The sequence below is a fragment of the Brachyhypopomus gauderio genome, chromosome 5 (genome assembly GCF_052324685.1).
Source record: "Brachyhypopomus gauderio isolate BG-103 chromosome 5, BGAUD_0.2, whole genome shotgun sequence".
NCBI lineage: Eukaryota > Metazoa > Chordata > Actinopteri > Gymnotiformes > Hypopomidae > Brachyhypopomus > Brachyhypopomus gauderio.
The window spans coordinates 32,778,324-32,789,300 of NC_135215.1; the positions used below are offsets into that span (position 1 = coordinate 32,778,324).

At 43.2% G+C, this 10,977-nt stretch overlaps 1 protein-coding gene across 4 annotated transcripts; it reads right to left on the reverse strand.

The window, feature by feature from the left end:
* Positions 1-130: 130 nt before the first annotated feature.
* LOC143515179 (transcription factor 12-like) lies at positions 131-8,753 on the reverse strand. Of its 4 annotated transcripts, none has more exons than XM_077007236.1 (12): positions 8,463-8,753; positions 6,136-6,235; positions 5,196-5,335; positions 4,771-4,903; positions 4,613-4,677; positions 4,049-4,145; positions 3,744-3,817; positions 3,412-3,597; positions 3,142-3,247; positions 1,829-2,036; positions 1,067-1,299; positions 131-941 (listed from the first exon to the last, which is right to left on the reverse strand). In XM_077007236.1, exons 1-12 carry the CDS (start codon positions 8,532-8,534, stop codon positions 796-798), a joined length of 1,560 nt encoding a protein of 519 aa, XP_076863351.1. In that variant the 5' UTR covers positions 8,535-8,753; the 3' UTR covers positions 131-795. The 4 variants fall into 4 exon arrangements, with proteins under 4 accessions (XP_076863351.1, XP_076863354.1, XP_076863352.1 ...); XM_077007239.1 differs by having other exon boundaries at positions 3,142-3,238; positions 6,136-6,238; XM_077007237.1 differs by having other exon boundaries at positions 1,067-1,296; positions 6,136-6,238.
* Positions 8,754-10,977: the final 2,224 nt, after the last annotated feature.

Consider the following 10,977-nt stretch of genomic DNA (forward strand, 5'->3'; position numbering starts at 1 on the left):
CAAAACATACAGTACTAACCAGATGTATATTTTTGAATTCGTTACACCTTCAAAATAGAAAGCTAGAGTGTAAAGTGTAAAGTATCACCAAATATTGCTCTTTCAAATAGGCTAAATAAGATTTCAATACTTCTTTATTCATAAACTTTATTTAAAACTCTAGCAAAGAAGTATACACCGAAACAATAGACAATATTTAACATGGAAAAAAATGCATTTGTAGAAAATCCACAATAAAATGTGTCACGCCCAAACCGGCACCCAGGCAGACGAGCTCACCATTGTCCACTATCACACACCAGATCTCAATTAGTATTACGTCCCATACTGTAACTTGTCAAGAATATGATCCGTTGTAAAGTTTACATAAAGTTACCGAGAAGCCACGTTGACGAGCACAATTTACTGCAATGAGGGGGAGTGATGACACTAATTACATAAATCAATTTTGAACAATTCAAATGTTCTTTGGACACTCGTGATTCATAATCCCGTATAAAATATATATCATTGGAAGATAGTGCTATACAATTCCTGGAACTGTGTTTTCCTGAAACAGCAATCTGTCAATGGTCTGTCAGGTGCTTGTGTACATATAAACAGTATATGTGGTAGCAAGAGAAAAAAACACAATGTTCTTCTCTGTTTTAAAATCTATTATAAATCTAACGATTATGAAAATGCTATAAAAAAAGAATTAAGTTTGTTGACATTTCACAAAATACTGCTGTTTATTAGCCCCGACAGACACAGACACACACACACACACACACACACACACACACACACAGGGTGTCAGAGATGTCCAGGGAGACTGTTGGCTCGGTTAGGCAGTGCTGAGTGGATGTCTGTATGCATGGCCTGTGGATCCAGGGTGAGTGCAGACACCTTCTCCTCCTCTCTCCTCCTCAGACATGCGGCTTTAGGGTTCAGATTCCGCTCTGAGAACCACACCGAACACAAATCAATCACTGGTCTTCATGCCAGATAATGGAATTGTGATCATTTTTGTAATCATCTGGGCGCTACGTCAGTGCAAGTGGAGGCAACGAGCCCGATCCCTTACCGCGGACCTGCTGCTCCAGGCTGAGGATGACGGCCACGGCCTGGTGCAGGATGAGCAGCTTGGTCTGGGGCTTGTCGCTCTTCACGTGCAGCTGCACCATGCGCCCCAGCTCCTTGAAGGCCTCGTTGATGTCGCGCACGCGCAGACGCTCGCGAGCGTTGTTGGCCATCCGCCGTTCCCTCTCCCTCTCGGCCTTCTGCTCCGGGGTCAGGTCCTCGTCCTCGTGGACGCTGCTGTGGACACACGTGTCCAACGTCCAGCAATGGCCATACGCGTATGCATGGACATACAGATATGGGCATACATGTGCACACAGAGAAACTTTGTAAGTTGAAATTGGAAATTTATATGAATATCTCATATTTCTGGCGTATAGTTCATGCTCAACAATTTTGACGAAGTGTATTCTGATATCATATTTGGCAGAAGAGACAGCGGCCATCATTTTGTTAGTCTGTTAGGTAGCTTCCTGCGTTTCTGTTTTATCTTAAGATCTTCTACAGGCACAGACCTGACATCAAGATTACTATTCATTAAAAAGCAATTCAAGGTCAGACAATAACCTATAGCAGGGTAGCAGAAAGTACACGAAGCCCAATGTTCAATGTTGAGCACGTGTGCATACAAGCGATAAAAGATTTTAGATTTTTTAAAGTGTGAGCTTTCTCTGGACAACATGACAGACTTATACATGTATTTCTATTGGAGTTCCCTATTGCCCTCTAGTGGCTAGTATATTTTACTGCATCAAGAGTTCATCACCTGGTCTGGTCAGCACTGGGTAGGTCAGGATCTTGAGTGTCACTCTCTGCATCGGACTGCAGACCATCAGAGGAGGGGTGAGACAGGTGTGTGGAGTGAGGGGGTCGAAGGGGGAGGTTGAGGTGCACCTGACGTAGTCTAAGCTGTTCCCCATCAGATAGCTCTCCTGACGCCTCTAGAGAGTGTGGAGAGATCCCAGACAGCATCCCTGCCAGACACGACAAGACCGTGAGTGCTTCCACACCAACAACGGAATGAAATTGGTCCATAAACACGGCCTTGTGGCCCTCAGAACCGCACAACCCAGGACAGACACGGAAGAGAGTGCCTGAGAGGCAGCAGGCATGTGCGTGCAGGCCCGTTGACAGTCTTGCTGGGGCCCGGGACAAGAAAGTTTCATGTGCCCCCCCCCAATATAGTATATAATATAGCCACACATCAAAGCTGTTTCTGACAGCTGACTGGTTTATACTTGACGTGTCGCGAGCGGCGCGAGGGTCCGCGCGGCGAAAATGACGTAATCGCAGTGGCACCGAACGTGCGCGAGGGCCTCGATTTGCGATTCGATTCGCGAGGTCGTGCACCTCTCGAATTTTGTAACTTCGCGCGCGCCGCGTCACAAAAGTCACGTTTGCAGGGTTTATACAATGGAATTAAAGCACTTGTACGTCACTTTAAAGGTCCATTTCAATATTTCCCTGAACGCTAAACTTAATTAAGTTAAATATTTATACATATACTCGAAATAATTCGCTTTTTATTTACATTATTTAATGGTTGTTTATTTTCAAAACGCCCAATATTAACGTCTTCACGTTCTCTCATGTTTCGTCCTGGAATTACATTTGTTGTGAAACGAAGTAGTACTTTAGCCTAAATTCCAGCAGTTTTCAAACCTGGAACACAATGCATTAAAATACATTAAAATTCGTCAGGTAAATGTTTTCCTTTCTTTTCTGCGCTCCAGATATATGTTTACTTACTATCCACCACTGTATTTCCCGCTGTTGGGCGGGTACCAGCCAGCTACGGTCGATGCTGGATCAAACCATTTTTCAGTGGGAGGTGGGGGTGTATGCACTTAATGGAAAATATGCAGATAGGTAAAAAACTAATATATTTTAGCCATTGAGCTTATTTTGAGTACAAAATTTTATATTAATGAAAGATTTCAAGATTATTTAAAATTATAGACTTTAAATAAAAAATAAATTGCTGGGCTCTTTGATGGGCCCCCCTGGCCCTGGGGCCCGGGACAACAGACCCGGTTGTCCCCCCTTGTCGACGGGGCTGTGTGCGTGGCGTAGGCAGACCTCTGAGGCCGTCTTCCTGGCTAGTCCGACGGGCAGCAGGGGGAACGGTGGAGGTATGCATGGCCAAGTGTGCAGCCTCGCCGGCATCTTCTGACACCTGCACACACTCACACACACACACACACACACACACACACAGAAAACAACATCAACCCCAAAACACATTCCTGAACAGTGTTCATAACATTTTACTTGCTACACAAGTACACAACAAGGACTCTTACAACATTTACATACAATGACTAGAACAACACGAAGAGCCTGACTTACATCTGCTGGTAATCCACTGGTCACCTGTCCTGAGGTGGGGTAGTTTGGCCTCATTGTGATTGGTCCATGTTGTGACAGTCCAATTAGATTGTGCATATCATTGGTCAGGGTAATATTAGTCCCGCCTACTGCATGGTTTCGTAGGACATGAATGGCATCGTCCAGTCTGTCCAATTTATCCTCAATCTGCAATCCAGAAAAAAATGAGGGATAAAATGGAAAGATGTTTAAACTGCTTTATTTTCTTCAAAGGTTAGATTCATAAACTCAAATGAACAAAACAGATTCGTCGAAATCGGTGTGTAAAAGATATGCCATCAAGAGGGCTTTACCAGTGACTGCAGGGAGTTCTCATAACTGGATGGCTGTCCTTTGTGTCCAGCTGATTGGTGCCACTGGTTGGCTCCTAGAAATGAGAGATGGAACGTCTGTTCAACAGCTGAAGGGTCTGTTCACTGATTTAAGAGCATTCAGATCTCTAAATGATATTTTTTGAATATGTTACACTCAAAATACTATAAGAAAGAAGGTTGAAATTTATGATATGTTAGTGACATGCCACTAATGATTCCTGGCTATTTTCGGGTTTTGATCAAAGTAAAGTGAAAAGTTGTTTGACCTCTTCAATGTATTTCACCTGCTGAGACAGTAGAAGCACCCAGAGGTGATGTTGATTTCCCTGTAGCAGATGAACTGGGTGGGAAACTGCTACTGGTGTGATCAGGAGAATAAATCTGACAGTGAAAAAGACAGAGAACGGTGGAGTTGAGGAGAAGCAGAGGTAAGGGGAGAAACGGGGTGAAACACGGCTTCACTGACAGCACATACATCATTTTAAAAGCACTACTTGTCATCTCAGGAAAGCTTTTTGTCCTCAACGCCTCAGAGTCTTTGGCGGAAATGTCATGAATGTCATAAACACAATGACATCATAAATCTTGATGTTTTTACTACACAATTGTGCAGTAGGGGTTGCACAGCCCTTTATAATGTGCACAAGAAAGGGAGGAAAAAACGCTATAAATGAATATGTATAACCTTAAAGCTATAGTCTGCAAGTACCTGGGTTTCAGTGAACTAAGGAAACACTCTCCTAACTGAACCAATTCTTTCTTTACTTCCCTGCTTCGGCTGATTTGGCCGTAGTGTATGTGGAAGGGCTGGTGGGGGGAACCGGCCGTGGTAGTGGGGGGTTTCTTACGGACGCCAGGGCTGTTCCAAGTGCGTTTCCAGTGTGAGAGCCCGCAGTAAGGTTCCCCTGACTCCCTGAAACCAGACACACACAGACAATGCAGTACTACATCAGCAAACATCAATAAGAACCCAGCATCTTGGACCGTGTGGGTCTGGGGAGCTCACCCATGGAATGGTGGGTGGTGCTGACCGCTACAGTGTGGGGTGAAGACATGAGAAGTGGCACACTGCCACTGTGAAAACAGGACAACGGCGGGAGACGCTTGCTGGCCGCAGGTGCCGCTGAACTCCGTACGTTCTACAGAAAAACAACACGTTGATCACTGAACTTCCATCCCAAGCCTTGAGATATTTAAAAAAGAATGAACAGCATGGAATTAACTGAAGGTAATCTCACAACTGTAAATACTTAAGTTATCCTTTCATTGATAATGGAATTATCCCTTCCATATCCACAGTTGAATGAATTATTGACCATGGTTACAGCAGGACTTGTGAAGATGGGAGCGGGAATCATTTTAGCATATATCCCACAATTTTATAGCATCCTCAAGACGTCTATGTTTTCACATTGTAAAGCAACATCTTACCAGACAGTCATGCGCTGGCAGGTTGTGATAGTTCTCAGGCGGCAGTTGGCTAGAAGGAGAAGATCTCAGCATGCCTCCGTGACCTGATGGGCTGATCCCACTGGCTGAGCTCCAGGGGTCTGTGGAGATGTTTGTCCCATCTGACAGAAAATGACAAAACATACTGAGCAAAATAAGAGATGTTGGCTAAGAACCTGTACAGGGTTTATTGTTTTCTTTCTGTCTGCTCTCCCAGACTGTTCCTGCTTATCGGTGTGAGAAAGAGACTTACATAACAGTGCAACAATAACAAACAATTAAAGGTATAACTTGTTCATACAACATTTCAGCACTTACACAATCCATCAGATAAAAAAAATTTGCAGAGAAGGATGAGGACTGAATATTGGAGAAGCATAAGTGTGTGACTAAATACTTAGAACCTTTAAAGTAAAGTATTCCTCTTTATGAAATATGTTATTCAGTTTCTTAATGAGTTTGGCTGTAAATGTCTAACTTTCTTCTCAAAATAAGCCTCCAAAACAGCTGAGCAAACAAACCGTCTGTGTGTGTGTGTGTGTGTGTGTGTGTGTGTGTGTGCGCGCGTGCCCCCCCCCCCCCCCCCCCCCATAAGAAGTCCTTGAAACAGCAGTGGTACACCATAGAGGGGATCTTATTTCATTCTCCCTCCCAAGGGACTGTAGTACCCTTGAGAGAGGAACACTTTCCAACAACAGAGCTCTGTCTTCCAACCAACACACACACACACACACACACACACACACACACACGCACAAACAGACAGACACACACGCGCACACACACACACACACAGTCAGATAGACACACATGAGTACACACATGAAGGCAATAACAGTCTCTGATCTTCTAGACAGATGTAGAAAACAAACTAGTTTGTCTGTTGATAGAAAATGTGGGATAGTATTAAAAATGTGTTTACCAAAAAAAGTGCTTGTGTAGCTTGTGTTGGGCAGTTTGAACGATGAGTAGGATGGAGAATCCCTTCTCAGCTCTTCTGTGTTTGGAGATGGAGAATATGCCTGCTGTGTGAAAAACAAAATATACTGAAGGAAAAAAAAAACATTCTGGGGAACATATTATATAATTATATGATTATATTCATAAAAGATTGTAATTCTTTTAAAATAGGACTACATTTTTACATCAAAGGAAATTGATCATAATTTATTTTATAAAAAATTATTTAAACATATAATTAAATGTTCTCTTTTGACCTAACGGACACCTACGTAACATTTTACTTTACACCTACGAATTAGAATCAACATGACGGACGGAGGGAGAGGCAGAGAAGGCCAGGCTTGTCCAGAGAGAGTTCAGGTTCAGCTACACCCCCCCCCCCCCCCCCCCCCCGCCTTCTCCTCAGATGGCTCAAATAAGTCAAAGAACAACAACAAAACACACTGCACATATGTGTCACACCCACAGCATTGGACATATGCAATCTATATATTATGTAATCATTTCCGTGGATTTTATGTTGCTATATTGTGGGTTTTCCTTTCAGAAGGAGCACACACACATAGAGCCCTCTCTGAGCCTGCTTTGCACCTGCTCTCTGCTTTGATCTTACTCCTCTGTTCTCTCTCTCTCTCTCTCTCTCTCTCTCTTTTGCCCTCCCACTCCAGGAAGTGACCACAGGCCTCCCCGTACTGCAACACTGGCACAACAGTCTTCTGGAACCAGAATTGTGCTGCAGCCAGTGAGAATTCAGTCTGTCCCATTCGTAGCCTCATGACCAAGGAAACACACCGCTTGACCTTCATTGGCTCCTTTCCCAAAAAAGCCTGCACCCCATTGGACGACTCGGCCCCGGTCATATCATGGGCCCAGGCTAACACTGCACAGCATATGGCGCGGGGTCAGGCCAATTGCCCAGTGTCCGTGCAGAATGGCCAAGCGACCCATTAATAACATTAACACCCCCCGACATGATCCCTCTCACCCTCAGGGGTCAGCACAAAAGCACATCCACCTCAGTCTCAGGAGCGATAAAGAGAGGAGCTCTCTCCTTAGAAAGCTTCGTCCTCCGGCCCAAACCTCATCAGATATCAAAGCACTTCATAGATCAAAGACTACTGGAGATAAGCAAGCAAGTGCCAGAGCCAGTGAAAATATCACCACAAAACCCATTTTACAGGAGCGGAGAGGCACGGCGCAGGAATGTCTTCTGAAATGCAGCCTTGTGGCGTACGAACACTGGACGCCTCTCAAACGCGTTGCATCAAAGCTCACTGACTAGCAGGTCCAAGATTTTCAGTCGAACCCAAACCAGCCTTGCACATGTGCAACTCATTTCTCCCTGTGCTCCGTGTCATCCGTGCCCGTCTGGAGGCACTTACCATGTGTGCACATCAAAGAGGGGGCAGTGCACTGCTGCACTGGGGAGGAGAGCACAGGGGAAACATCTGTAATAGTTCAGCCACGTACCGACCAGGGCATTTCACCTCATGGCAAAAAATATCTCACTCTCAACTGCAGCTGGGCCGGGACTGGGGAGATATACAGGAGTGGCTGCCTTGACTTTTAAAGCTCTGCTGCAGTAGCAGGAAGAAACTTGAAAGTACGAAATGCCAGAGGCTCCAAACAGCATTTAAATATTCAAGTACTGATGCGATAGGCATTGCACTTCTAGAGGAACACTTCTAGAAGAACACTTCTAGAGGAACACTTCTAGAGGAACACTTCTAGAAGAACACTTCTAGAGGAACACTTCTAGAGGAACACTTCTAGAAGAACACTTCTAGAGGAACACTTCTAGAGGAACACTTCTAGAAGAACACTTCTAGAGGAACACGTCTAGAGGAACACTTCTAGAAGAACACTTCTAGAGGAACACTTCTAGAGGAACACTTCTAGAAGAACACTTTTCTAGTGAAGATGGATTAACTGACACAGAAGCGTGCGTTCACTGATGAGAACTGCTTTGGGTTCACATGCTAATGAAATGAAATTAAACACATGCGTGCCCCCCAACAAAAACACACCGTATTCTTATAAGTTAAAATGTAATCACATTGGTGAATTACATGAAGAACACCATGTTATACACACAAAACATTATGCTGTATCCTACATGACTTTGTGCCTCAGTGTGTCTCTATGTCTGTATCCAAAATGAATTTTTGTATCCAAACTACAGAAGAATCTTGGCTACAAAAGCACTCCAGTAGTTTAAAAGCAGACTCACTGAATCTCACTGAAATCATCCCACAGAAATCATCCCACAGAAATCCTACAACTTACCGTTTTTCCATTGCCATAGTGATACATGAGTGAGTTACTGACTGACCCCGGGCCAGAGAATGCACAAAACATGACTGCAGCAGCGTCACCTCCTTGCTTATAGCTGTCCTTAGATCAGTAAACTTCCCAGCAGTGTCGTCTTCCACAAAGATTTACACATGTACATTTAGCCCAGGATCCCAGCAGCCCTCTTCTGACAGACTTACTCTCACAGCACTGATGTAAACCAAGACTGAACCAGAGCGAGCAGCGGGTATGAGGCATGTGTGTGCACAGTGTGTGTATATGTGTGTGTGTGTGTGTGCAGGGGGAGGGGGGTGTTGAGAGCCACACCATGTAAGGCAGGCTAGAGGGGGAGGAGCCAGGAAGCTGCCTTGATGAGCTATGAACTGCGTGCAAGCTTAGCTGAATGAATGATTGTAAAATATTTCTTGGTTGGCATTTCATACTGTAGGTTTAGTAAATACTCACTTTTCTTTTATAGGAGGAAGAAACAGGCAAATAGGCAGAACTGATACTAGAGAGGAAGACTGTGACAAACATACGGCTCACCAGGTCCCCGACCATCCTGTGCACAGACGTTCTTCCTCACACACAGAGATCAGAGAAGTACATCATACAGAAACAAACACACGTCGGTGTTTTCCACAAGCCATAAAGCGGTGTTCTTTCATCTTTTGACCTACTTCCCTTACAGACTCCAGCTCAGACGGCATCAGGTAAACTGACATGTGTGTGGTGAGATTGATGGGGAGCTGATGTTATTTATACACCCAGCCCTCTGTCTGAATCTCTCTTGTCACTCTTTCCTCATTACATCTTGTGATCTTGCAGCAAGACGTAATCCCTGATTTACTGTCTGCTGGCCTGTCTGTTCTTTGAATGGGTGACCCAGGAATACAGGCATCATTACTAAGGAGAAGAAAAGCTATGAGACAATTGAGGATATCCTAAACCAAGTTACAGAAACACAGCACCTCATGCAAATGCGTTTGCAGTGAAACATACTGTGTTGAATCTGTATGTAAACCTAATGTAGATCATCTGTAAATATAAAATAGAACATATACAATTAATATAGGAAAAGGTTATTTTACAGAACAGAGAAGGCATTCATTTCGTATGTTATCTGATGACCAGAATATTATAAACAATATATACCATAGTTATACAAGTATATCTCTAGTTATACAAGTATAACTATAGATATACACTCTTTTTATATGCCAGAATAGTCTTAGCAAGCAACAAAATACGTCAGGACTGTAAATCTGATCGATATGCCCTGATGTGACACAATATCATGCAACACAATGTCACTCCATCCTGGGGAATGACAACAGCTCCAGTCAGCTCAGCCACACAATCCCATCCTGCCTCTTCACAAGAACCAGGACTGAAACAAACGAGACATGATGTAAAGTAACATCCATGAGAGAGAGGGACTAAACACAAGCTGCCCTCACCGGAACTCTTCATCTGAAAGTATGAGGCATCTGGGCCTCTGTCCATAAATACTATTTTGCAATTAAAACACATTCAATATTTACATGCACAAACTTTGAATGACAACAACACTTTAGTTTCTTTGCCAAAAGGATCATCTTATAAAGGCAGAAGTTAGTATTGGTACGTAGGTAATAATGCCTGTCTCCTGCTACAAACACAGGCATGAAATACTTTTTCAAAACAAGCCTGCAGCTTGGTTCAGGACTGACTTCTGAGACTACAGGTACCAGATCATCCCAGCAGCTAGAGTGTGTGAAGCTAAGGATGACACAGTATAAGAGGATTGGAGCAGGTCAGCCCCAGACTGACTGACCTCTGACCTTAAGCTCACTGGCCTAGACTTTCTGAGTGAGATTTGCTGCAGTTTTTCTTAGCCTCTGGTATGACGTTACACATATACTGTATATGATCTCTTATATATATTATATCTTAAATAGAATGGGATCATTGTTGTAAAGATTGAAAGACAGGTGTTTTTCATTTATGTTTACATACATAACGTCATATGTGAAATAAGAAAGTCTGTTAAATTTATGGTATTTAGTATTGGTGGAACCTCTCTAATGGTGCTTTGTAGTTGGAGACCACCGGGATTTGGACTAAGGTAATCTCCTTTAGATTACATTATTTTAAAAGCTCTCAAAATACCATGGTTCTGAGTAAGACGAGGTATCCCTACAACAAATACCCAGAAATAAAAGCAGAATGACCATGTATGTACATGTACCCTGGCCTAAACACACAGGGCCACACAGGAAATGTTATGTAAATGTGTCTGTGTGTACATTTGTTAAATCACTATTAACATTGAATGAAACATGCAATGTATGTATGAATACAATTAAGAATACAATGTATTAATGAGAAACAATTTAAGATTAAACTGTATCTGAACAATTATCTAACATTGAATCATTTTTGTTTTATAAACCAATGCATAAAAGTGCAGGTTTATAGTTTGCCTTCAGTGGAACAATCACATGGCTGTATAATAAAAGGGATATAT